The sequence below is a fragment of the Balaenoptera ricei genome, chromosome 18 (assembly GCF_028023285.1).
Source record: "Balaenoptera ricei isolate mBalRic1 chromosome 18, mBalRic1.hap2, whole genome shotgun sequence".
Classification (NCBI taxonomy): domain Eukaryota; kingdom Metazoa; phylum Chordata; class Mammalia; order Artiodactyla; family Balaenopteridae; genus Balaenoptera; species Balaenoptera ricei.
This window is the reverse complement of record NC_082656.1, coordinates 84,114,980-84,141,957: the sequence shown is the minus strand read 5'-3', so window position 1 is coordinate 84,141,957 and position 26,978 is coordinate 84,114,980. Positions and strand designations below refer to the sequence as shown.

Genomic DNA, 26,978 nt, shown 5'->3' with positions numbered 1-26,978 from the left:
GATACAGAAAAAAAGCCTTCTTGGAGTTCCCCTTATCTGAATAAAAGCAGAAACTTTTGAGAAATGACCACGGCCATAAATTCCTTCTTCAGGGTGGCTTCTATTCCCAAGAGAGAGACCAAAATAAACTTACCATAAATCCCTTCTATGAGGTGTTTTATGACCCTGAAGAAGATGCAAAGAACACTCATGCATAGACAGACAAACATGATCACAAACTTTCTTATAACCCGTTGTTTTCCAAAGAACTCATTAGTCTTTCCTGAAGAAACCTCTCTGTTCTTCCCATAGAAGCCAATTCTCCCCTCTCCCTTTCTGCTACTAAGTTAGGTTTATAAGCTTTTAACCTTCACCATTTAACATGTCAGTTACTTTTTTGGTTGGCTCTTGGCTGTAGAAATAACCCTTTCCTCTGTTCATCTACTCTTCATTTCTTTGGCAGTGACTCTGGATCATGGGGGCTGCTCTTTTCTCACCCTCTTTAGTGACATCTTGTCCATGGTTAAGCTATGAAAAGCCTTATTGGGGACTTCCCTGGTGGTCCAGTGGGTAAGGCTCCGTGCTTCCAATACAGGGGGCCTGGGTTTGATCCCTGGCCTAACCCTAACCCTAACCCACCTCCTTTTTATCCTTTTATGGTCTGCGTCTTCTGGTCACAGCCATCACTAGGTGTATGATCCAGTAGCTAACGTAGTAAAATCAGGGTATAATGAGACTGAGGATCTGTTGGAGGTCAGATTCATAGCCACCTTGGTTCCAGCTGGTTCTATCTGGTTTTTTTTTTTTTTTGTTTTGTTTTGTTTTGTCTCTTTGTATTACCTTTCTGTCTCTGGACCCTGGAACTTAAAGATATATGTTAATTCCTCTGTAAGGGGGTGGGGTGGCAGGCTTTGAGCAAGGACCTGTCACAGCTCTGGTAACAAACTCTCCTCTTCCCTTGTTACTGCTCCTCATTCTTGAGGGGAGCTGAAGGGCAAAGGTCTACCTACTGAAGCTGCTTCATGCTGAACACGGGCATAGATTTTTCCCTGGATTAGAGGAGCAGAACTGTTCCCTGACTAGCCTTAAATAAGTCTGCATCTGTCACCAGGATGCAGTCCCAGTTGCTTGTACCCTTGTGTTAGCACCATCTGAAGTTTGATGGCTTCAAGCCGTTTACTAACGAAGTTGACAAGGCAGTTAAGGAGGCAAGGCCTGAAGATGAGCAGGAGGATATTAGTGGGCCAAGAAATGGAAGGAACCAGGTGAAGCTGGGAAGGCTCTGTTTGACCATATCCTAGATGGAGCTTGGATCCGGACCTTGTGTGTTACATCTATGTAACCATTGAGCTTGTTCATATATCTCTTTTATGTTGCCCTCAATCTGGCCAGTTACTGACATACGTGCAGCAAGTCTTTTTAATAACTGTGCAGACTCCCCCTTGCTCAGCCAAAACTTAGTCAAGGGCTAGCCTGTTGTCGAGAACAACATTTGCTAATGAGTCCAGAGAAGTATGGGGTCCTTGTAAGGCACCCCCCATGTTTTTAGATAACTCCTCAAGGGCTGGTGTGAAATTCCGTAGAGCGATTTCATGGTATGCAACATCTCCCCAGGGGGCCTCTAGTCCGAGACCGATCGCTACTCCTGCCGGAATGAGTCCCATTGCCCTTTGATCTCAGGGCTGGGTGATATTATGAATGCTTATACCCAGGTTCCTAGAACTTAGCTGGCCTAGTGTGCATTGTGCACAGATTGGGCATTATCTAAGCAACGGAAGGGAAGGAGGAGTTGGGGTTGTCCTGATGAGACAATGAGTTTATCCCTGGGCCACAAAGGAACAGGTACCCAGGGGGAGTGCACACCTAGCGCATTTCTGAGGAATTGAACCACCTCCCTAAGTGGCTAGCCCAAGAGGGGGTGCCTTTGCAGTGCGGGGAGAGAGGCCCATCTGCATAGCAGGGGTCACTGGGGGGTTCTTGACTAGTGGCTTTTCCCCAATCCTCAGGGGGGCCACATACTAAACACCAGACAACCAGCATCTTCCCTCTCCAATAATTACATCTCCCGTCTGGTCCCTGTGTGTATTCATTGAGTCAGTGCACAGGGCACCAACAGGTGAGATTTCTTTAGGAGTCAATCCCGGGGCGCTAAAATCTTGGGGCAAAGGAAGAAGCATCCATCAGAGTCCAGAGCAGTCCAGGGTGTTATTGCAAGTTCAGGGGCTGTGGCAGCAAGACTGGTTAGAGTGACAGCACGTTAGACTCAGTGCTCTGTATTCATTAGAGATGTTAATGAGAGGGGCCCGGTCCAAGCAGGGAATCTGCCTTAGGGACAAGATATAAACTTCAACCGGGATAGCTTTAGCAGAACTGTTAGCTACGTTGAGAGTGAGGTTGTCATTCTTAGGAGTAAAATGTAACACCTTTAATCCATAGGCATCCCTTTGTGGGTGGAGATGACAGACAAGCACTGGGGTAGATTTTGTCCATGGGCTATAATCCTCGAGAAATTTACCACTGCACTGAATTCCCATTTGCGTGGACAGTTATAAGAGAACAGAGAAGAAACAATAGACAATAATGGCCACTCATCCCGCTTCCAATATTAATATTCCTGATATCCAGCATAGTCAGATGAAATGTTTTCCACAGGGAGGGGGTTTGGCAGAACAGCAGCAGCCAAGTAAGCCAAGAGCAATGACAAGGCCAAGCACTAAGCCCGTCCACCACATTACTGATCTATCAGTAAGTTCGTCCTTTTGCAAAGTAACTTAAGGTCTGTGACAGGTTCACAGGTGTATGGAGTGGGTAGCTCAGTAACTTCTTCCTCAGGCGTAGCTGCTGTCCTCACTCTGCTGTGGTGGGCCCACAGAGCTATTCCCTATAACTGTCAGGCAGAATGGGTGGTCAAAATTACTAGGTAGGGTCCTGTCCACTTGGGGTCTAACTGGTCTTGTGGATTTCCAGCCTTTCCGGTTGTCAAATAAACCCAATCCCCAGGGGAGAAAGGATGTAAAGTGATGTCAGAAGAAGGCAGTTCCAGATTCCTGTAGGCATGTAAAGCTTTGATTATTTTGCCTCTCTGTAAGGTATACTTCAGTCGGTCCATATCCCTAAGCTTGGCCTTGTAGCCAGGTCCTTCAGGAATGGGTCCCCTGTACACGAGCTCTTATGAACTCAACCTGAGCTTTCCTTTAGGGGCTATTCACATTCTCAGAAGTACTAGAGGGAGAAGGGAGATCCAGGGTTGATGAGTCTCTTGACATAGTTTGGCTAAGTTTCTTTTGAGGGTTTGATTTGTTCTTTCTAATTTTCCTGAGGATTCTGGTCTCCACACAGTGTAAACTCCACTGAATTCCTATACAACTTAAGCTGGAGATGAGATTCAACAGATGCAGAAAAAATGCCTTCTTGGAGCTCCCCTCATGTGAATAAAAGCAGAAGCTTCTGAGAAATGACCATGGCCATAAATTTCCTCTCCAGAGTGGCTTCTATTCCCAGGAGAGAGACCAAGAGTAATCCTACTATCCCTTCTGTGGGGTGTTTTATGACCCTGAAGAAGATGCAAAGATCACTCATCCCTTTACAGACAAACATGATCACAAACTTTCTCATATCCCATTGTTTTCCAAAGAACCTGTCGTCTTTCCTGAAGAAACCCATCTGTTCTTCCCATAGAAGCCAATTCTCCCCTCACCCTTTCCCCTATTAAGTGAGGTTTATAATCCTTTAACTTTCATCCTTAACATGTTAGTTACTTTTCTGATTGGTTCCTGTGTGCCTAGAAATAACCCTTTCCTCTGTTCATCCACTCTTTCTTTCTTCTGGCTGTCTTTGGGAGTGACTCTGGATCATGGGGGCTGCTCTCTTTTCACCTTCTTTACTGACATCTCTTTGTCCATGGTTAAGCTATAAAAAGGCTTACTGGTTTTTTCTGTTTTTTTTTTTAATTTTTATTTATTTATTTATTTATGGCTGTGTTGGGTCTTCATTTCTGTGCGAGGGCCTTCCCTAGTTGCGGCGAGTGGGGGCCACTCTTCATCGCGGTGCGCGGGCCTGTCACTATCGCGGCCTCTCTTGCCGCGGAGCACAGGCTCCAGACGCGCAGGCTCAGCAATTGTGGCTCACGGGCCCAGCTGCTCCGCGGCATGTGGGATCTTCCCAGACCAGGGCTCGAACCCGTGTCCCCTGCATTGGCAGGCAGACTCTCAACCACTGCGCCACCAGGGAAGCCCGGCTTACTGGTTTTGAGCCACATATGGAATAGGTATACCTTTGGAGACCTCCTGGAAGGAAATAAAAGTTCAATACTGCCAGAAGAATTTACTGGTTGTCCTGGCCAAATACATAATGAGACAATATTTGCAAGGATTTTTTTTAAGATTCTCACCCTAAGACAAACATCCTATGGAACGCTCTCCATTTTGAAAATTCCTGGCTAGATGATGACTTGTCCTTGGAGACCCAGCTCAGAGGTCACCTCCTCCATGAAGCCCTTCATGATCCTCACCCTCTCCTACAGCCCCCTCTGCCCTCACCTGGGACCCCCAAGGCTATGATCACACTCTGATTACCTCTCCAGCCTGTGAGCTCTGTAAGCGGACTGGGCCTGATGCAGGAAGGGACTCAGAAAAATGTGATGAGGATAAAACACCAAATAGATGAAAGGACTAAACACGGGCCACGTGTCCACCAAGTTCACCTTCTCCGTCCCTCCAGGACTAGGGCTCCATCATCAACAGGAACCAGAGGGAACTGCTCTCACCCTCATGCTCATTTAGACCATTAACTGTCTGGATTTTCTTTTTCCAATATTAATTTTTTTTTTAATCAGTCATCAATTTTATACACATCAGTGTATACATGTCAATCCCAATCGCCCAATTCAGCACACCACCATCCTCACCCCACCGTGGTTTTCTCCCCTTGGTGTCCATACGTTTGTTCTCTACATCTGTGTCTCAACTTCTGCCCTGCAAACCGGTTCATCTGTACCATTTTTCTAGGTTCCACATACATGCGTTAATATACGATATTTGTTTTTTGTTTTTCTCTTTCTGACTTACTTCACTCTGTATGACAGTCTCTAGATCCATCCACGTCTCAACAAATGACTCAATTTCGTTCCTTTTTATGGCTGAGTAATATTCCATTGTATATATGTACCACACCTTCTTTATCCATTCGTCTGTCGATGGGCATTTAGGTTGCTTCCATGACCTGGCTATTGTAAATAGTGCTGCAATGAACATTGGGGTGCATGTGTCTTTTTGAATTACGGTTTTCTCTGGGTATATGCCCAGTAGTGGGATTGCTGGATCATATGGTAATTCTATTTTTAGTTTTTTAAGGAACCTCCATATTGTTCTCCATAGTGGCTGTATCAATTTACATTCCCACCAACAGTGCAAGAGGGTTCCCTTTTCTCCACACCCTCTCCAGCATTTGTTGTTTGTAGATTTTCTGATGATGCCCATTCTAACTGGTGTGAGGTGATACCTCATTGTAGTTTTGATTTGCATTTCTCTAATAATTAGTGATGTTGAGCATCTTTTCATGTGCTTCTTGGCCATCTTCTTTGGAGAAATGTCTATTTAGGTCTTCTGCCCATTTTTGGATTGCGTTGTTTCTTTCTTTAATATTGAGCTGAATGAGCTGTTTATATATTTTGGAGATTAATCCTTTGTCCATTGATTCGTTTGCAAATATTTTCTCCCATTCTGAGGGTTGTCTTTTGGTCTTGTTTATGGTTTCCTTTGCTGTGCAAAAGCTTTGAAGTTTCATTAGGTCCCATTTGTTTATTTTTGTTTTTACTTCCATTACTCTAGGAGGTGGATCAAAAAAGATCTTGCTGTGAGTTATGTCAAAGAATGTTCTTCCTATGTTTTCCTCTAAGAGTTTTATAGCGTCCGGTCTTACATTTAGGTCTCTAATCCATTTTGAGTTTATTTTTGTGTATGGTGTTAGGGAGTATTCTAATTTCATTCTTTTACATGTAGCTGTCCAGTTTTCCCAGCACCACTTATTGAAGAGACTGTCTTTTCTCCATCGTATATCTTTGCCTCTTTTCTCATAGATTAGTTGACCATAGGTGCGTGGGTTTATCTCTGGGCTTTCTATCTTGTTCCATTGATCTATGTTTCTGTTTTTGTGCCAGTACCATATTGTCTTGATTACTGTAGCTTTGTAGTAGAGTCTGAAGTCAGGGAGTCTGATTCCTCCAGCTCCGTTTTTTTCCCTCAAGACTGCTTTGGCTATTCGGGGTCTTTTGTGTCTCCATACAAATTCTAAGATGATTTGTTCTAGTTCCGTAAAAAATGTCATTGGTAATTTGATAGGGATTGCATTGAATCTGTAGATTGCTTTGGGTAGTATAGTCATTTTCACAATGTTGATTCTTCCAATCCAAGAACATGGTATATCTCTCCATCTGTTGGTATCATCTTTAATTTCTTTCATCAGTGTCTTATAGTTTTCTGCATACAGGTCTTTTGTCTCCCTAGGTAGGTTTATTCCTAGGTATTTTATTCTTTTTGTTGCAATGGTAAATGGGAGTGTTTCCATAATTTCTCTTTCAGATTTTTCATCATTAGTGTATAGGAATGCAAGAGATTTCTGTGCATTAATTTTGTATCCTGCAACTTTACCAAATTCATTGATTAGCTCTAGTAGTTTTCTGGTGGCAGTTTTAGGATTCTCTATGTATAGTATCATGTCATCTGCAAACAGTGAGTTTTACTTCTTCTTCTCCAATTTGTACCAATATTAATTTTTTAAAACTTGGAAGCCATGTCACGATAAGCCCCCTCAGTAGTGACCAACTTAATCACCACTTGAGGAGTGGGATCCATGTGTCATGCCTGAGCTGAGACTGGATGAAGTGGAAATGCAGGATGTGCAGGAGGAGACGGCTCAGGGCTGGGCCTCGGGCACAGGAAGGGGAGATGGAGAGAGAGGGGGAAGCAGAGGTGCCAGGGCCTGGGTCACGGCAGGAGGAGGGGAGCCCAGGGGTTCCCAGGGTCCCTCCTGTCACTTCCTGTATGCAAATCCTTCCACTTTTGCCAAAGATGGGAACATGCCATTCAGTAGCTATCACCTACCAGTTTCTGCCAGAAAAGCAAGGAAGAGTTGACCCAAAAAAGTGGCTGATCATTTTACATTCAATTGTATAAATTAGGCTACTATAAGTTGTAGCACTTTGGAGTGGAAGCCCATCAAAACCTTCCCAAATCAGTGCCTTCAGTGTTTCTCCCTCCAGCCAAACCTCCTTGTGGATGGAGACCACAAATCTCCTTCATCCTCTTAAAGAATCCGCATGGTGATCCTGGGAGGGATGGCAGACACATTAAAGTTTTCTCCACTTTTATTTTCTCCATTAAAGCCGAGTGTGTTGAGGCAACCAGGTCCCAGTCCTCCTGCTGTCTTGTGCTCACCATGACAAAATGCCATCTCTCCAACTATGTCAGCATATTACTATTGCCAAAGATTGCTTTTCTTTATTTCTCTTGTGCAGTGCTGTCTCTATTTGATCCACCCAAACCTAAAGCATAGATTTTTAAAATCATCCATAGTGAAAGAGGGATTCCACATTTTGCTCTGTACATGTTTGCACTGTTTGAATTTTTATAGTGAGAATATATGTGTTGATTGAGGACTTCAAAACAGACAAATAAGTGAAGTAGGGAGAGGCAGGTGGGAATGGGTTGCCCCTGGACAATCAGGTGCTAGGTCTCCTGGGTTTGTCCGCATTCACGTCATCTTGATGCTTCAAGGGGACTGATGCAAGCCTTAATATTTCTGATACTTTTCAAGAGAAATTATCTCTGACTTGGATGAATTCAAATATTACAGGCATGTTCAGGCTATGTAGAATAGAATGCCCAAGCTGTAATCAAGACCTGATTTTAAGTTGTCTAGTCAGCACTATAAAGAAGATTTCAGGGGACTTCCCTGGTGGTCCAGTGGTTAAGAATCCGCCTTCCAATGCAGGGGATGCAGGTTCAATCCCTGGTTGGGGAACTAAGATCCCACATGCCGCGGGGCACCTAAGCCCACGTGCTCTAGAGCCCGCACACCATAACTAGAGAGAAGCCTATGAACCACAACAAAGAGGCCATGCGCTGCAACAAAACATCCCATGTGCTGCAACTAAGACCCGACACATACAAATAAATTTAAAAAACAAAAATTCAAACTTGTTTAGAGCAGCAAGGTTTATTTCATATTAAAACCTTTCAGCTAAATACATCCTAGGAGTCACTCCAGCTTCAGGGGCCCCCATGAGGTCGGCTGAGGCCTCTGTGGGTCCCGTATCACAGCGCAATTTCTCCCTCTGCCCAACCTTGCCTCCTCTTATCCCTTCCCTTCCACAGGTGTTGATACAAGACCTCTGCCTGGTAAATATCCTGCATGTTCATCTTTGAGTTAGTGAAACCATGCCCAGTAGCATTAACAGAAGCTGGCACTGTAACAGAAATCCTTGAGTGTGTCTCACAGAGCAGCAGATAAGGGAACAGCTTGTTAGAAGCTCCTCTGCGTGTAACTTGCCTTTACTGATTAAGGCTGCTGCCCAGTGGTAGCAAGCCAAACCCCAAGACGCTGAGGTTTGTAGCAGAGAAAGGGTTTATTCATGAGGCAGGCAAGTGAGGAGACGGGAGAACACTGGGCCAAATACCAAAATTTCACTCCACCATACAAAACACTGTTCAGTGTTCATCCAGTAAAGGTAACCTTAAAACTTCTTTTAGCTCTCTATAAGATGCTACCTATTCCTTCATCAAACGTATGGGCAGGTTCAAATTCATTAAATTTTTATTGTCCCCTCTATGCAGGACCAACCACTGTGAAAACTATTTTGAGTATTTTTGCATCAATACCCATGAGGGATATTAGTTAGTAGTTTTCTTTTTTTCGTAGTATCTTTTTCTGGCTTTGGTAACAAGGTTATGCTGGTCTAAAAGAATGAGTTAGAAAGTGTTCCCTCTTCAATTTTTAGGAAAAACATGACAAGAATTAGTATTAGTTTTTCTTTAAATGTTTGGTAGAATTCATCAGTGAAGCCGTCGCTTTTTTTGTGTGTAGAGATTTTTTTATTACTAGTTCAATCTCCTTACTACTTATGGGTCTATTCAGATTTTCTATTTCTTTGTGATTTAGTCTTGGCAGGTTTTGTGTTTCTAGGAACTTGTTCATTTCTTCTAGGTTATCCAATCTATTGGTGTACAATTGTTCATAGTGTTCTCTTACAATCTTTATTTCTGTAGAACCAATAGTAATGTCTCCACTTTCATTTCTGATTTTAGTAACTTGGTGTTCTCTTTTATTTCTTAGTCCCATCGAGCTATAGCTTTGTCAATTTTGTTGATCTTTTTGAAAAACCAACTTTTGGTTTCATTGTTTTTTTCCTATTGTTTTTCTATTCTCTATTTCATTTATCTCTGCTTTAATCTTTATTATTTCCTTCCTTCTGCTGGCTTTGTGTTTAGCTTGTTTTCCTTTGCCAGTTCCATAAATTGTAAAGTTAGGCTGTTGATTTGAGATCTTTCTTGGTTTTTTGTTTAACTACAAACATTTATAACTATAAACTTCATCCCTTTGTGGTCAGAGAAGACACTTTTTAAATCTACTGAAACATAATTTGTGGGCTCACATATGATCTATCCTGGAAAATGTCCCCTGTGCACTTGAGGAGAGTGTATGTCCTGCTGTTTTGGGGCGGAGGGCTCTGTGTCTGTCTGTGGGCGCTAGTTGGTTTATTAAGTCCTCTATTCCCTTGCTCTTCTTCTGTCTGGTTGTTTGACCGATCATTGTGCCTGGGGTATTGAAATTTCCAACTATAATTGTAAAACTATTTCTCTCTTCATTCAGTCAGTTTTCACTTCATATATTTTGACAATGTCATTAGGGACATAAACGTGTGTAACTGTTATGTTAAACCTTTTATTAAGCCTGTGTTAGAACTTTTATTCACATGTAATGTCCCAGACTAAATCCCTCCCAGACTGAACCCAGAGGGGGCTGGACCCTGCTCTGTGCCCAAGTATAGCCTGAGCCCTACCTTAACAGCCCCCTCCTGAAGGACCCCCATCGCCAGAATTCACACCCTACTACAGCATCAGTCCCTGGAGGCCCAAGTTGTCTCAGACCAACCTATGGGGTGCAACTCAGATTTGGCCACCACCTCGGGGATGCGAGTCGATGTCCTTCCATTTGCTTCGAGCCACTGCTGGCTTCCATCTGTGGCATTAGCCACGCAGGCCCCAGCCTTCCAAGGCCAAGCTCACTCACACTGGGAGCAAGCAACCTCAGAGTTCCAGGGGCACCCATCAACCAAGAGCACATCAGCAGAGAGTAGATTTTTCACATGTAAATAGGCTTTCTCCATTTTGTTTGCTGAGTCTAGGAAAGTGGTAAATAGGCAAGAGGTTCCTTTGTCCTCAAAACGAATTTGGAGGATGCTAATCATATTTTGTTGTGTTAAGCTTCTAATGGGAGCAGTCAAATAGCTATACCGAGGAAAAAAGCATGTAAATTTAACCTCTGAATTCTATGAGTACAGGTCAGTAGGTGGAATTAGGAAACAAAGATCTTGGGTTCTGCTCATGACTCCAGCACTAAGTATTTGTGTTTCCTTGAACATTTTTCTCACCTTCTACCCTGAGATAATATCTGAGGGTTATTTTCATGAAGAGTGTTAATAGCATTGGTTAAAGTCTTGTTACAAATGGGCACACAGGGCACATGAAAGCCTTCCAAGAACAGGCATCATACATCCTTATTTCCAATCTTTATATTGGGAAAAGCCCGATAACCATATCAAAACTATGAATGCACTTGATTCTCATGTTTATATTGATTCTTAATTTGTGCTGTTTAAAAAATTGTCCAAAACTTGGAACTAAGGCAAAAGAGTGATTTCACAGCTTTCTATGTCATCTCTGACTGGGTAAGGATTATTGAGTGTTTGATCTAGTATCTCTTTTTGATTTGGACCCACACACATGAAGTTGTAGGCTAACATGTAGATTTTTGTACAGTAGAGATGTGAATGATTTCTGTCCGACAGGAAAGACAAACTCAAAGGTTATAGGTTTATTGCCCTGTGGGACATTAACCACTTTTGTATCTAACTAGCATTCTTCCTTCTATGGCTATATATTCTCAGTCTTATGAATTCTCTTTGAATGAGCTTTATTCTTCTCTTATTCCCTTGAGTTAATAAATCTCTGATATGTGTTCACTTTATATTTGTGTGAGAGTCATGTTTTTAACCTTTGAAAGTATATTGACATTCACCAAAGTTGTACTCCTCATTAAAATCCTAACATCATTTTAGTTAACATTATTTTGCATTATTATAAATTAAGTAGAGAGAGTTATCTGTCTCGTTTTTATTACTCTTAAAGTGGATAAGTTAATTGTATTAGATCTATATTATAATCTGGGCTGCTTTTATTATTTCTCTTACAGGAAGCATTCCTTAATTTATGTCTCAGTCATTTTTATAATTCGTCAGATGTATATTAATGCACTAGTTTGAATTGAAAATTTGTCTTTTTTTCTGACAGAAAAGTCAGTCTGATTTTGACCACTTCATTTGACAATGTGCACTGGGTTTGCAATCGTGATTCTGTGTAGGTTTTGAGTATGTGCAGAGGCTCAATGTCATTATCCTTTATGCACATATGACAAATGACAAAGCCCAATGCCATTTTGGTTGTGTTTTGGGGTCCTCATCCCCAGAGGCTGTTAAGGTTGTCACTTCTTGCTGCAATTTTAGTTCACCTGCCTCCACCCATTCATTCCCTTCTTCAAGTTTGGCACCTGGAATCTAGTGTAAGTTGAGAAAACACCCAGATTAGTTACTAAAAAGTGTGTGTTAAGTAGGAGGCTTAAACTAGATTTTGTTTGAAAGCCTGTAAGTCCTCATTTTAGTGGGTTGTGTAAGAGTTACTTCTGCTTTCTTTGCATACTTTCAAGTTTAGGGCACTATTCTAAGAAGCTTTAAAATACCAAAATTTCAATAATTGGGAGTTCGTTTGTGTTATTCATCTTGAAGTATTTACACATTTTAGAGCTACAATAGCTTTGTTTACATAATTTCAATTCAAAAAAATGGCAGAAAGTTTTTTGGTGTTTTGTTATTTTTTGTTGTTGTTGTCTATTCATAAAGAAAACATCAATGAAAAAGACCCAGAGTTACTGCCCCATCACAATCTAGATATTGGTTTCCAGAAGTTGCCCTATGCTAGAGGCTTGTTCAGAGTTCAGTTGGAATAATCAACTCATTCTAACACAGGAGAAGAAAACAAAGTAAAGAACTTGTTCAAACTACAGCCTGCAGCCACAATGAGCCTTGTTTCTAAAGGTGAATTTCATAACAGAAGGTAAAAAGGCCCCAGAGGCTTCTTAAAGGAAAGGAATAAAGAACTCCGGCACTCCAGCAGTATCCCCACACCCCACAGCTGCCTCTAGATGGAAGGGACTCCTTTCTGCAGATGAACTAAAGGAACAGGTACACATCTACACATTGATATTTCACTGACACGTCACTCCAACTGATCTTCACCAATGGCAGAAATAATAAACTGATATCTTGCTAACAGTCTCTGGGCTCTAACCAGTTCTTTAACTGGAAATTGTGTGATATGGATGACAAATTAAACTACCTTTCAGGAGGTGGCCTCACAAGTAACAACAATAAAAGGCTGCAACAACAATACAGGGTCGCAAGTTATTTTGGTAACGCTGACATAACAGCAACACTTACAATAAAATTATCAAAGACTTTTAAAATACAGACTTAAAATAAGAAAAACAGCACTCTATCTATTCCCAAGCTGAATTTCACAACATAGCTTCATATTCAAGATAACAATCTCAAAAGTTCTTAAAATATAAAACTTGATCTTCAAAGAAAAGATCTCATTTCTACATTTAAAATTTACAGCTTTAAACGTGTTTTTATTTGCATTTTTATTATTAAAGCTGAAGATTTTTTCTGTTTATTGGACATTTATGTTCTTCTTTTCTAAATAATCTGTGTCCTTTGCCTGTATTTCTAGTGGGGTTTCAACTATTTTTTTTGACACAGAACTTTTTCATAAGTTAGGAGACAAAAGTTCATTCCAGGGTTGGGCGTTGGAGGATGGGAAGCGTTTGTCTAGGTAAAGACGAATGGTGTTCATTTACTTGTGGTCCCGTCACTCATTCCCCCTCCCTCTCCCCTCCCACCAGTGAGTTTACAGGGCACCTGGGCAGGTACTCTTCAGCCCAGGCGGTGCCTCCATCCAGGAGTCCACGCAGCTCAGGTAAAAGATAACTGAGAATTGTAAAGCCTTTAATTACGTGGAAGGTCTTCCTTTAAAGCTATTACATCTAGGGCTTCTCTGGCGGTGCAGTGGTTAAGAATCCGCCTGCCAGTGCAGGGGACACGGGTTCGAGCCCTGATCGTGGAAGATCCCACATGCCGCGGAGCAACTAAGCCCGTGCGCCGCAACGACTGAGCCTGCACTCTAGAGCCCGCGAGCCACAACTACTGAGCCCGTGTCCACAACTACTGAGCCTGCACCTTAGAGCCCATGCTCCACAAGAGAAGCCACCGCAATGAGAAGCCCGCTCGCCGCAACTAGAGAAAGCCCGCACGCAGCAACAAAGACCCAACGCAGCCAAAAATAAATAACTAAATAAAGCTATTAAAACCGGTCAAAAGTATAGATCATTTTGCTACAAAAACAAAAATCCGAAAATTTCCTAGAAAGCACCCCAGTTACTATTTAAAGTTAGACTATTTTCAGAAGTTAAAAGAATGCAAGGTTTTAAATTTGGCGTGAAAGTGAGCATAAAACAAAAAACACAGGCATAGACCAGAGATGCCTGCAACTGAGGTAGTGGATGCCCTTGGCTCCCGCAGGGAACCTGGCGGCCAGCCGTTTCCCTCCCTACGCAGCACCGTCTCGGCGGGGCACTTAAGCGCTACGGAGCTGTTAACTTTAAAGAACCCGGCCAAAGACAGAAACAAATCCAAAACTCATAGCGGCCGGGTGGTCCCAGGCCGCGGATCGGACCCGCGACCCGGCGGGAGGGACAAGTGCGGCCGTCCTCCCACCGCTCGCCGTCCAGGGCAGCGGAGCCACTCCCTGAGGCCCGCCGGCTCGCTGGAACTTCTGGGGCGGAGCCGGGGCGGGCGCGTCCGGGGGCGGAGTGGGAGCACGCGTCACTTCCGGGGGCGGGTCGGGCCGCTCGACAGACCAGCGCTCTCTCCACACAGCGGCGCTCCGCGACCAGCGATCTGATTGGTCTTCGCGGGAGGGCGCGCGGCGCCAAACTCGCTTCCCGTCAGCCCCCTCCGGCCCATTCTGTGGCCGCGCGCACGTTCGCGCGCCCGGAGCTCGCGCCTGCGCCTCGTCGCCATTCGGGAGGCCGCTGCGCCGCAGGGCCTCGCGGAGCCGTCTGGGACCGCGAGCCCGGCCTCCCGCAGTCCTTCCCCGCCTGGACGCCGCCCGCGGCCCACCGGTGAGAAGCGGGGCGGGCAGGGAGGGGCGTCGTCCGGGCCGCAGTCCCGAGGAAGCCTGGGGCGGCCGCCGAGGAGGGGCCCGGTCGCTGGCGCCGGCGGAAGGACCCCTCCCCCCAGAGCCGCGGGCGGGGTGGGGCCGCCGGCACTAGGGGCGGGAGGCCCTGCGTCATCCCGTGGAGGCACGAAACGTTTTGTTTAAAACCGCGCTGGGAAGGCGGGACCCGGCCCCGCGGGTCCGGTCCTGGAGGCAGTTTTCTCTGCCGCCCGCGGCTGCATGGGCTTTGTCATCAGTGCTGTTCAGAAGTCGGCGGGGCAACCCACGGAGGGGGAGAAATGTGGTGTGCATCTGATAACCCAGCAACGAAAAGCTGTGTAAAAGTGGGCAGAGGGCTTGAGTGGGGGTCTCTCCCGGGAAGATGTGCAGATCGCCAGGCAGCACGTCAGAGGGTGCTCTTAGCCGGCAGAGTTCCGGAGGGGATCCAGAACGAGGTGCCGCTTCACAGCCAGAGTGTGTGTTCGGACGTGGAGAAACTAGAACACTCCTGCACTGGTGGCTGGGACTTAAAGTGGAGTGGCTATCAGCTGTGGAAAGTGGTTCAGTGGTTCCTCAAAAGTGTCAACATGCAGTTGTCACATGATCCAGCACTTCTCCTCCTAGGTGTGAACTCCAGAGAATTGAAAGCAGGGACCCAGGTACTTGGACACCAGTGTTCAGAGCAGCCTTCTTCGAAGCAGCCAAAAGGCGGTGACACTAAATGATCATCAGCAGGTGAACGGGAAAAAAGTTGGAATGCTGTTTATCCTTAAAAAAGAATAAAATTATGATACATGCTTCAGTTTAGACGTGCTAAGTGAAATACGTCAGACACAAAAGAGCAAGTGTTGTATGATTCGACTCAGAGGGTATTGTTGAACGGGTATAGAGTTTCTGCTTTAACAGTAACATGTTATTCGTTTATCGGTTGTAACAAATCTACCGCACTATACAGGGTGTTAATAATAGGAGAAAGGATGTGCAGGGGAGGAAAGGAGGTATATGAGAACAGAGAACTTTCTGTTCAGTTTTTCTTTAAACCTAAAACATCTCTAAAGTTTAATAACTTTTTAAAAATCAGCAAGGGTGAAGAGCCGTGCTACTGTGTATATATTAATAGAGCAAATTAGCTTTAGACATGCTCTACATATTGAGTTTACATGGGAGAGCTGTGCATCAAAATGTTTTAAAAGACCAATGGTGCTAGATGTTAAGAAAGAAATTGGATGGAAAATGGAAATAGGTGTGATACCATGTGGTAGAACTTCACTGAAAAATACAGGATGATGGACTGGCAAAACACTCGTGATTAAAACTTATGTTTTTTAGACACAATATGTGGTCTGTAGAGGTGAAATGTAGGATGAGAAATTTTTATTAACCTGCACAATGTAGAGTTACTTTCATAGTTAGGCTAAGGAACTCTGAAACTTAGGGGGAAAATTGCTATAATCTGGAAGCTGGAAGTAATCTCAGTTTCTAGCCTCTACCCAGCAGCTGAATTCTGAACTCAATTCTGCAACATCCCCATGGGGAAGACATCATTATTGTTACAGCAGAGATCCAGAGTCAGGAAATCAGGGTCTTCTGTTGTTTTCTTTGACCTAATTGTTGTGATCTTTGACAAGTCACTTCTCTCCCTCAGCATCACTTTTCTCAATTATAAAATGATACGGTTGGACTTAAGTCCGCTGAGGATCCTTCTGGTCCTGTACTAATCATTGGCCCCCGGTTACGGAGGGCTCCTGCCTGACAGAGCAGCTCATTCTAGTCCGTGATTGAGTACTTTGTAAAACTTTATGTTGAGCTGAAATCTCTTTTCCTGCTGGCTTCCACTTGTTTTTGGACAGCTTGCATATTATCCTTAATTCTTCCTCTTTTGAAGTTAAGTGTCTGTGCTCACAAATGACGTGTTTTTAAGGACTTCCTACCATTCTCTTTGCTTTCTTTTGTGTATTCCCAGTGTTTGGACTCAAGATCTTAAAGTGTCCTTCCTGCTCAGAGCTGGAGACAGTGATCCACTGGGATACTCTGCCCAGTGCAGTTCACTATACTCCTATGTTTTGTAATTGATATTTGGATTCTAAATGTTTGATAAATTTCATCTGTCTGATTTGGGCCCATTTACTGGCTTTACAGGATCTTACTAAATTCCACTGTATTAGCTTGGTCAAGATATATGGCAAAGAACCTGGATAGATAGCGGAACGTTAGTATGGTCCTTCATCAGACGCGGACTGCCTAACCTTGAGCAAGTTATTAATGTCTAGGTTTGAGTTTCCTCAACTGTAAGAAGTTTTAATTGACAAAATAGCCTGTAGTCACGGCAGGAGTCTTCTGCGTGCTTGTCACGTTAGCTGAAGTTAGATGGTGGGTTTGAGAAGGGTTTGGCTGGGTTAGGGTCACGCATTAATTCCATAGTGGATCATTAAAATAAAATTCAACAAGGATGGTGTCGTGGATAGTATCTGCTGTAGTCTTTGGTGTCGTTTCATTAAAGTTAGTGTCCAGGCTTTGGATTGGACCCCTCTTGCTGTTGGAAGGGGCAGGATAGTGAGGGAAATTGGCAGAATTCTATTACAGAGGACACAACTTTTCACAGAGAAGTCATTTTGATTACCTTTCCTTTGTTTTTTTCAGGTTCAACTGCTCATCTTTGTCCTTCTTCACGTACTACACACTGTCTTCTGTGGTTTAGTCGAAAAGCCATGTAGACTTGCCTGCCCTTTGAAGACCGCTTTTAAGACTTCTAGTAAGACAGCTGGTAAGTCTACTAGGGAAAAAGCATGTTGGTCTATATTTCTTCCCCATTCTAAAAGTACTTGTCCTGGATTTATATTGTAAATTAAATATACAATATTTAATAACGGTATTGTACCAGCATTGCTCTGCACGTATTTTTGTGTGCTTTTAACATTTCTTTCTAACGTTTAAGAGAATATTTTATGATGAGTACGTTTTTAAAAAGTGCTTGGAGTTCTTGAGGGAAAAATGTAAAAGCATACACACCCATATATATGATGATGCATGAATATGTTAGTTACAGAGTCTGTTTCAGCAGTTGTTGGATACCCATGCTAAGAAGAGCATACCAGATGGAGCTGGTGGGGAATAGAATAGAGCCCAGAGTAGCATCGTACACAAAACTTAGTAATTGCTAAATAGAACATTACGTGTCATTGGTTACATGTGTAATCAATGTTGAGACGACTGAACTATCCATTTGGGGTCAAAAATAGGCTGGATCCCAGAGGATTAAAGATACAAATGTAAGAAAAGAATGAAGTTATCATTATCATAGGGAAAATATTGAGTGATTAAAAAAATAATGGAATGGAAGGCATAACTTAAAACACAGTCATAAGGGAAGCACTTTTAAGTTTTTAATTTTTATGTAAACCAATTGTATGTAGTAAAGAAAAAAAATCATAAAGTCGAGACAAATAATAAAGTGAGAAGATAGTTTCCATAAAAGGACTGACTTCTTTCACATACAAAGACTGTTTACAAATAATTAAGAAAAATGGGCAAAGCACAGCCTAGAAAAAGAAATACACATGGCTAATAAACAAGGGGAAATATTCAGTCTTTGTCATTAAACTACATTAAAACACTAGTGAGATATCAGTTTTCACCTAAGAAGTAGAAAGGATTAGAAGTTTAACGATACTGTGATGCCGAGGGAGCTGGGGAGTTAGTTTTCACGTCGACACTCTTGGTTGGTGTGAAATAGTACCACAACTTTTTGAGAGTTTGGTAAAATGTCAGTTTCAATTGCAGATAGCCTTTGAACCAGGTAATCCATTTCTAGGAATTTCCCTTTCAGAAATACTCTCCCATTCAAAGGAAATTCAGTGCTTACTCTGTATGTAAAAATATCCTAGAAAATGCCTTCTAATTCAACAGAACTCCTGAAACCTGTATCTGCCCTTACTATAGAAACACAGAAACCTGGCCCAGTTGTTTCCAGAATCACCAAAACATGTACTTCTCACTTCCCTGGAGTCGGGCCCTGTTGTTTCTCCTGAGCCACAGACACCTTCTCTTCCTTAAATGAAAGCTCGTTGCAGAAAAATATGCTTAATATCTCATTTGTGTAGAATGTGTAAACATAGACCTTCTCTTCGGTGACACATAAGTACAGTGGCTACCCCTGGGGAGTGATACTGTGTGAGTACCTTGTACTGCGTGAATGAGTATGTTTTTAACTGTGAGCTTCTGTTACTTTTACCACCTTAACAAGGCTAGCTTAAAAGTTTAAAAGTCTTGTTTTCTGGCAAGCAAGTTGCCTCAAGGGTGTCCTCCATCTGAATTGCCGTTTTTGGCAAACTCCATCACATCATTCAAGATCTCTGCTTGAGTGCCTTCTCTGTGTTGCCCTCCACATTCTTATCTTCCCAACTGATATGAGCACCATATTGCAAGATACCCCTTTAAACCCAAGCACCTAGAAAAGCATGGGGCACAAAATAATTAATTTATTAAATGAATGGGTAAAAGTATATTAGGATGGATAAAACATTACAAGATATGTTGACTTTTTTTTAAAGCTGTCTTTTCATGTTAGATTTAGTTTAACAAGTGCTTTCTGAAATGGACCTAAAGTTTCTTGCTCTGCCTTAATAGCCTAGCTTTAGCTTTGATATTTACTCAGCTTTGCCTACTGACAGCTTGTTGATTCGCGGTTTTAGAGTCAAAGTGTAAGGCACATGCAATACATAATTCTGGAGTGAAGCTTGGGTCCCTGATAGTCCTATAACCTGGGTAAGTCATTTCTTTGAACATTATTTTCTTCATCTGTAAATGAAAGTGATATTTGAGTCATATTGTTAGGAGTGTTAAATGAGATGATGTATGTAAAAATAGCAGAGTTCTTGGGACTCACTTTAAAATTAATTATATTTTTCCCATCTCTTCAAAATCTTTATAGAGATATTATCTAATAAGTGCATGTGCCATTCTAGACTTACTATGCAAGTATAGAATGGACTAGAAACAGCATTTTATTCAAAATTATGTTCTCTGAAAATCATTTATCTCCACTTTATTGCAGCACTGTTTTTAAAGAATATAATCGTGTATGTTAGAAAAATGGAAGTATTCCAGGAACTTCGTAAGCCATCGGCACGTTTGGAGTGTGACCACTGCAATTTCAGAGGCACGGATTATGAAAATGTACAAATCCACATGGGTACCATCCATCCAGAATTTTGTGATGAAATGGATGCCGGTGGGTTAGGTAAAATGATATTTTACCAGAAAAGTGCAAAGCTATTTCACTGCCATAAATGCTTTTTCACCAGCAAGATGTACTCTAATGTATACTATCACATCACATCCAAACATTCAGCCCCAGAGAAATGGAATGAGAAACCAAAAAATCAGTTAAACAAAGAAGCAGATCCTATGAACAGCCCTTCTGTTCCTGAACACCAGAAAATGGCCTCTAATTCAGCAGAACTACTGAAACCTATACCTGCCCTTTCCATAGAAACACAGAAATTTGGCCCAGTTATGTCTCCAGAATCACCAAAACCTACTCCTCTTACTTCCCTGGACTCTCAGAAACCTGGCCCTGTTGTTTCTCCTGAGCCACAGACACCTTCTCTTCCTTCTCCCGAGCCTCCAAAACCTGCCCCTGTTTCTTCTCCTGAACTTCCAAAACCAGTCCCTCTTGTTTCTGAATCTCAGAAACCAGTCCCTGTTCCTTCTCCAGAACCACAGAAACTTGCTCCTGTATCTCCTGAGCCAGTAAAGGCAACTCTTACTAATCCCAAACCCCAGAAGCACTCCCATTTCCCAGAAACATTGGGGCCACCTTCAGCCTCATCTCCAGAGTCACCAGTTCTAGCTGCCTCCCCTGAACCTTGGGGACCATCCCCAACTGCGTCTCCAGAGTCTCGGAAGCCAGTCCGGACTGTCTCCCCTGAGCCAAGGAAGCTGTCCCCATCGGAGTCTCCTGAACCTTGGAAGCCATTCCCTGCTGTGTCCCCAGAGCCTCGGAGACCAGCCCCAGCTGTGTCACCAGGTTCTTGGAAGCCAGGGCCACCTGGGTCCCCCAGGTCTTGGAAATCCAGTCCGTCAGCATCATCAGGACCTTGGAAGCCAGCTAAACCTGCTCCATCTGTGTCTCCTGGACCTTGGAAACCAATTCCTTCTATATCACCTGGATCTTGGAAACCAACTCCATCCATGTCACCTGCGTCCTGGAAGTCTTCATCAGTGTCACCTGGTTCCTGGAAGTCTCCCCCCGCATCTCCTGAGTCGTGGAAGTCTGGCCCACCAGAACTCCGAAAGACAGCTCCCACCTTGTCACCTGAACATTGGAAGACAGTTCCTCCAGTGTCGCCTGAGCTTCGCAAACCAGGCCCACCACTGTCCCCAGAGATCCGTAGTCCAGCGGGATCTCCAGAGCTCAGAAAACCCTCAGGGTCTCCAGAGCTTTGGAAGCTTTCCCCTGATCAGCGGAAAACTTCTCCTGCTTCACTTGATTTTTCTGAGTCCCAGAAAAGTTCCCGTGGTGGTTCCCCTGATCTCTGGAAGTCTTCCTTTTTTATTGAACCTCAGAAACCTGTCTTCCCTGAGACCCGGAAACCAGGTCCTTCTGGGCCATCTGAGTCCCCTAAAGCTTCCTCTGATATCTGGAAGCCTGTTCTCTCTATTGATACTGAGCCTAGAAAACCTGCCGTGTTTTCTGAGCCTACCAAAACAGCCCCTCCTGCTTCTCCTGAACCACGAAAACGTGCTCTTTTTCCAGAGCCCCGGAAACATGCCCTTTTCCCCGAACTTCCCAAAGCTGCTGTCTTCTCAGAATCTCAGAAGGCAGTTGAGCTTGGTGATGAACTACAGGCAGATGCCATAGATGATCAAAAGTGTGATGTTTTGGTTCAGGAAGAACTACTAGCTACACCTAAGAAACTCTTAGAAGACACTTTATTTCCTTCCTCAAAGAAGCTCAAGAAAGACAACCAAGAGAACTCGGATGCTGAGCTTAGTAGCAGTGAGTATATAAAAACAGATTTGGATGCGATAGATAGTAAGGGCCAAGAATCGAGCAGTGATCAAGAGCAGGTTGATGTGGAATCTATTGATTTTAGTAAAGAGAACAAAATAGACATGACTAGTCCAGAGCAGTCCAAAAATGTGCTGCAGTTTACTGAAGAAAAAGAGGCTTTTATCTCTGAAGAAGAGATTGCAAAATACATGAAGCGTGGAAAAGGAAAGTATTATTGCAAAATTTGTTGCTGTCGTGCTATGAAAAAAGGTGCTGTTTTGCATCATTTGGTTAACAAGCATAATGTCCACAGTCCTTACAAGTGTACAATTTGTGGAAAGGCTTTTCTTTTGGAATCTCTCCTTAAAAATCATGTAGCAGCTCATGGGCAAAGTTTACTTAAATGTCCACGTTGTAATTTTGAGTCAAATTTTCCAAGAGGCTTTAAGAAACATTTAACTCATTGTCAAAGCCGGCATAATGAAGAGGCAAATAAAAAGCTAATGGAAGCTCTGGAACCTCCACTGGAGGAGCAGCAAATTTGATTTTTAAATACAGTGTGGCTATATGCTCTACAGAGTTGTTTATTGAACCGATTTGTTGAAAGTATAGTTAAATAGCCTAGTTGGATCAGTAGATGTTGACGTGTATGGTGTACTGTGTCTCAGTAGTGTTACAAAGCATAAGCGTTTGGTTATTTTTTTCTCAATCTCTGTTTATGTGGTTGTCGTGTAAGTCAATAAATTCATATTGTATATTCCAGATGGGTAAAATTAATTTCAATATATTTGAACAATATGAAGAGGTAGGCATTCCATTTAACAAGAGCAAGTTGTACTCAATTTAAAACATCTAGTTAAAGTGTATCTTTTTTTGTGCAACTAATTTCAGACATTGGAAATTATTCGTTAGAATGTTTAAGAACTAGGCATGAAATTTTTGAGAAATGTTGTTCTCAAGTATTTTCACATCATAAAAATTATTTTAAAGTTTCTATTTGGTCATATAAAATTAATTTATTTATAAATCTTGAACCACTTCTAGGTGTTTATTAACTTTTATATTATGGAAGATTGGAGTCTCAGGGTTGCTGATTTTCTGCTAAAAGTGGGGAAATTGAGTCCACTTAAAAAATAGTTTGCAGCCTCCTCCTGTAGGAAACTGAGAAACATGAGTGTGATTTTAGGTCTTGTCTTTAGTTGTTTCCTTTGGAGTCTTCCATTCTGGACCTTACCCCAAGATCTGGCCCTTCACTTCCCTGTGAGCTCAAACCAACAGATGATCCTTATTTGCCAAATGTTTTAGAGTTGCACCTCCTACTCCTGGGCCTTATGCACCATCTGTCGGGGCTTCAGACCAGGGTAATGAGCAGAACTGAAAGTCTTCCGGATTCACAACAAAAAATTTTATAAATAGACATTACTGTTTAAGAGTACATCAGTTTTATGTTTTTCACAGTTGTTACTGTAAATACCTTGTGCCTGTTAATGGATTATTTTATTCTAAAATATTTTGTCAACTGTGTATCAATCAAATTAAAAACAAAGGCTTTCATGTTAGCAACATATTCATGTGTGTTTTCTTTTGTGTAACTTTCATTGTATGATACCAAATTCCATTATTCTTTCCTATTTCCACTTGTTTTTAGCATACTAATTTTCATACCTGGAGCAGCATTTTCTAAGCTCGGTTTTCTCAGAGTTCTGTGGTCAGGTAGGTTTAGGGAAACACTGTACAGTCATCCCTTGGTGTCCACAGGGAATCAGTTCCAGGACCCCCTGCAGATACCAAAATCCAGGGATGCCCAAGTCCCTTACATAAAAGCATGTAGTATTTGCATACAACCTACACATGTCCTCCCATATGCTTTAAATCATCTCCAGATTACTCATAGTGCCTAATACAATGTAAATGCTATGTAAATAGTTGCCAACAAGTGGCAAGTTCAAGTTTTGCTTTTTGGAACTTTCTGGAAATTTTTTTCTAATATTTCTGATCTGTGATTGGTTGAATCCACGAATGTGGAAACCAAGGATACAGAGGCCTGGCTACATTAGGCTCTCTGTATGAAAATTCTCATTAATCCACATTAGCCTGTTAAAGGTCATTTAATCTCAGTGGTGGTCAATCCTGAGTGCTTCATTTAAACAATGGGAAGCATTTAGTGCCATAAGGACTCTGATACATAGCCAGGGTTGAGATACTGGCTTTTATCAAGGTGTTCCCAGACACTTGAACAAGGAGCGCTTTATTCATGGCATCCAAATGAATGTGCCAGTTGGGAATACAATGTTTAGATAATACTGGGAAGATCTTACAAGCTTCAGACCTGTCACTTCTTTGGAGAGCACAGTCTGGCAGGGAAGGTACTGGTTGATGGGATTGTTGGCTTATACTGGGCACCTTGACAAGAAGCTTCCAGTTCTGGAGTTTGCTTCTAGGCATGATGCCAACAAGTAGGAGAGGTAAGATATCTTGGCTATATCTGTCTTGTATACTGACTTGATTAAAATTATGGGTAGAAAAACGGGCCTCCAGTGCCCAGAAACCCTTTTGAAGCCTGCGATCAAATCAGCCATGTTTGAGCATGTAACAAAATGCAACAGATTCTTAGGACTTCACACTTTTTGGTGCAGACTTCTCAGAGTCCTTCCTATATCTTTGCTCAAGGGGGAGCTAACTAGATCCTACGACTTGCCGTCTCATGTTGGTTTTTTAATAATATTTTTATAAGAGGATATTACACTAGGGTAAGCAGTGGTGATGCCTGTGTAGTTTTGGCATTAAAAGACCTTAATTTTAGTTGACCAAACCACGATGTTCTTGGCTCACCCCAGTTGTGGTTTCCCACTTTTTTCTCCTTTTACCTCCAAGGTCAAGGGTTAGCTGTGCCCTTACTTTAGAACCTGTTTACGTTCTTTTTAATCGTTGGTAACTTTGCCTTCTATACAATAGCAACCCTCACTAATCAATATGACCCACTCTGTATCTTTTCATTTTCTTATTTACCTATGAAATTACAACTTTCTAATGAACCCTCCAGTGATTTTACGTAACATGAAAGGGAATAAAAGTTACTGTACCATTTTTACACAGCATTCATGGTCTTGATGCCATTATATTTTAGGTAGCCAATTTAGTTTTCATTAATTTGACTCTGAGTACATGAATTGTAATGTGTCTGTAGCAGATGCTGCTTTTGTTTTTAATATTGGTGTAGATTCCATAGCTTTGTCTTGCATGAAGACAGACTGATGCTTAATCAAATCTGATCTGCAAGCATCACAAAATGAAGAAGGGTGCCTCTTTAAGATGAATTACACCCTTAGATTAAAAAAAAAAAACACCCGGAAATTGTCTCCTTTCTCAATCTAGCTATTTCTGTTCACATGTAATTTTGATCATTCATTTCTTATTGCTGCTATACATTGCATGAAATTTTGTGGCTTGAAACAATGCAGATCTGTTTTCTTACAGTTAACGAAGTTCACTGGGCGGAAGTCAAGGTGAGAGCAGGGCTGCGTTCTTTCCTGGGGGCTCTAAAAGGAAATTCATTCCCTTCCCTTTTCCAGCTTCTAGAGGCCAGCTGCACTCTCCTCATGGTTCCCTTCCTGCATCTGTGAGCTAGCACATAGCATCTCTGACCCTGCTTCTGTTATCACATGTTTCTCTGACTCTTTCCCTCATACACTTAAGGACCCTTGTGATTACATTGGGCCCCTAGATAATCTAGGATGATCTGTATTTTAAAGTCAGCTAATTAGCAACCTTAAATCTCTGACATAAAAACTACCACACTCACAGATTCTGGCAATCTTGTACTTTGGGGGCCATTCTGCCTTCCACACCTGAGCTTGAAAATTGGGGTTTTGATTCCTCTGCTTAGCCTATAGCAAGCCAGGTTGGGTTTCTTTGGCAACATGTCTGTTGCTACTGCCTCACAGGTCTAGGCCCTCATCGTTGGTGCAGTAGACTGCTCCATAGTCTGGGGCCTCCAGTATCAACCCCAGCCCACCCTTTACACACCAAAATAAGGTCTCCACAATACTGATTGTGTGTTGCATTCTTTATACAAAATTACCCCTTAAGGTACAGTTACTTAAGGCCTTCCATTGGCAAACCACACCTTACTCAATAACCTTCTCACCCCACCTCATAATACTTGGTCAGTCTTTCCTATTAAAGTCCTACCCTTACTAAGCCTGGCACGGTTCTCTCCACCTTCCAAGTCTACTATTGCAAGACTACTTTTTTCATTTTATGAATTGAGGAAAACCTATAGGACTGATTTGGACCTAATTTAGCGTTAATGCAACACGGGAATGCTATTTGTTGTTACAAATACCCCACACTGGATGCTACATTCAACCCTAAAACTGAAAATGCTGTTGGAATAAAATACGACATTTCAACCCCTTTGATCCTGATCAACTACCAGTTTAGTTGGATTGAGCATACTTTCAATTAACTTTGCTTCTAACAAACACCCACCGATCTCCTGTAAATGTTTGCCGTGGGCCACAAGGAGGATTAGATGAAGTCGATGGGAAGCCTACTAAATTTTTACTAGATTTGTATAAATGGAAGAGTTCTAGGTCAAGTGAACAAAATTCTAACTTGAATCATAAAAACAGTCATGGCCCCTCAGTCATTTCCCAGACTTGAGCCAGTTTACAGACCTTGAATGAAGGGGAGGCTGGGTCCCCTTGAGCAAGAATCCCAGTACACTGCCAAAAATTTATACTGTTAACCTTTTTCCCAGCCTTCCCCAAAGGTACAGATGGCCATTTACCAGGGTGGCTGCACTGGGGAAAAGGAACTAATCAGACCCTTCAGGAATGCCTGGACACTGGTTCTGAACTGACACTGATTCCAGGAGACACCAAGCATAACTGTGGCCCTCCAGTCAGAGTAGGGGCTTATGGAGGTCAGATAATCAATGGAGTTTCAGCTCAGGTTCATCTCACAGTGGGTCCAGTATCCCCAAACCATCCTGTGGTCACTTCTCCAGTTCTAGGATGCATAATTACAGTAGACATACTCAGGAACTAGCAGTATCCCCACGTTGGTTCCCTGACCTGTGAGGTGAGGGCTATTATTGTGGGAAAGGCCAGTAGGAAGCCTCTAAATTTGCCTCAACCTAGGAAACATGTAAATCCAAAGCAATCGGGCAGAGAGGATTCTGGGAAGATGGTGGAGTAGGAAGCCCCAGGAATCTGTCTCCCCACCTAGACAGGAACTGCACTGGCAGAATTCATCTGATATAACTATTTTGGAACTCCGGAGTCTGTTGAAGGCTTCCAACTTCCAGGGGAAGAACTGGACAGAAAATTGTGGTTAATTTTGGTCAATTTTGGCTTTTTCTACTTTTCACAGAGTAGCAGCTACTTGTTCCCTACCCACAGCCATGCAAGCATCTTGCACACAACTTGCAGGTGCTAGTGTGGGTAAAAAGG

At 42.6% G+C, this 26,978-nt stretch overlaps 1 protein-coding gene across 4 annotated transcripts; it reads left to right on the top strand.

Annotated features, from left to right (window-relative positions):
* The first annotated feature begins 14,221 nt into the window (after nucleotides 1-14,221).
* On the top strand, nucleotides 14,222-23,081 carry CHAMP1 (chromosome alignment maintaining phosphoprotein 1). 4 transcript variants are annotated; one of them, XR_009498726.1, is made up of 4 exons: nucleotides 14,222-14,493; nucleotides 15,153-15,263; nucleotides 17,169-17,292; nucleotides 19,220-19,282. XR_009498726.1 is itself a non-coding variant. In XM_059902956.1 (4 exons), the coding sequence occupies exon 4, from the start codon at nucleotides 19,620-19,622 to the stop codon at nucleotides 22,065-22,067; it is 2,448 nt and encodes an 815-aa protein (XP_059758939.1). In that variant the 5' UTR covers nucleotides 14,222-14,493; nucleotides 15,153-15,263; nucleotides 17,169-17,292; nucleotides 19,582-19,619; the 3' UTR covers nucleotides 22,068-23,081. The 4 variants fall into 4 exon arrangements, 3 of the variants coding, with proteins under 3 accessions (XP_059758939.1, XP_059758940.1, XP_059758938.1); XM_059902956.1 differs by lacking the exon at nucleotides 19,220-19,282 and adding an exon at nucleotides 19,582-23,081; XM_059902957.1 differs by lacking the exons at nucleotides 15,153-15,263; nucleotides 19,220-19,282 and adding an exon at nucleotides 19,582-23,081.
* The last annotated feature ends 3,897 nt before the right edge of the window (nucleotides 23,082-26,978 follow it).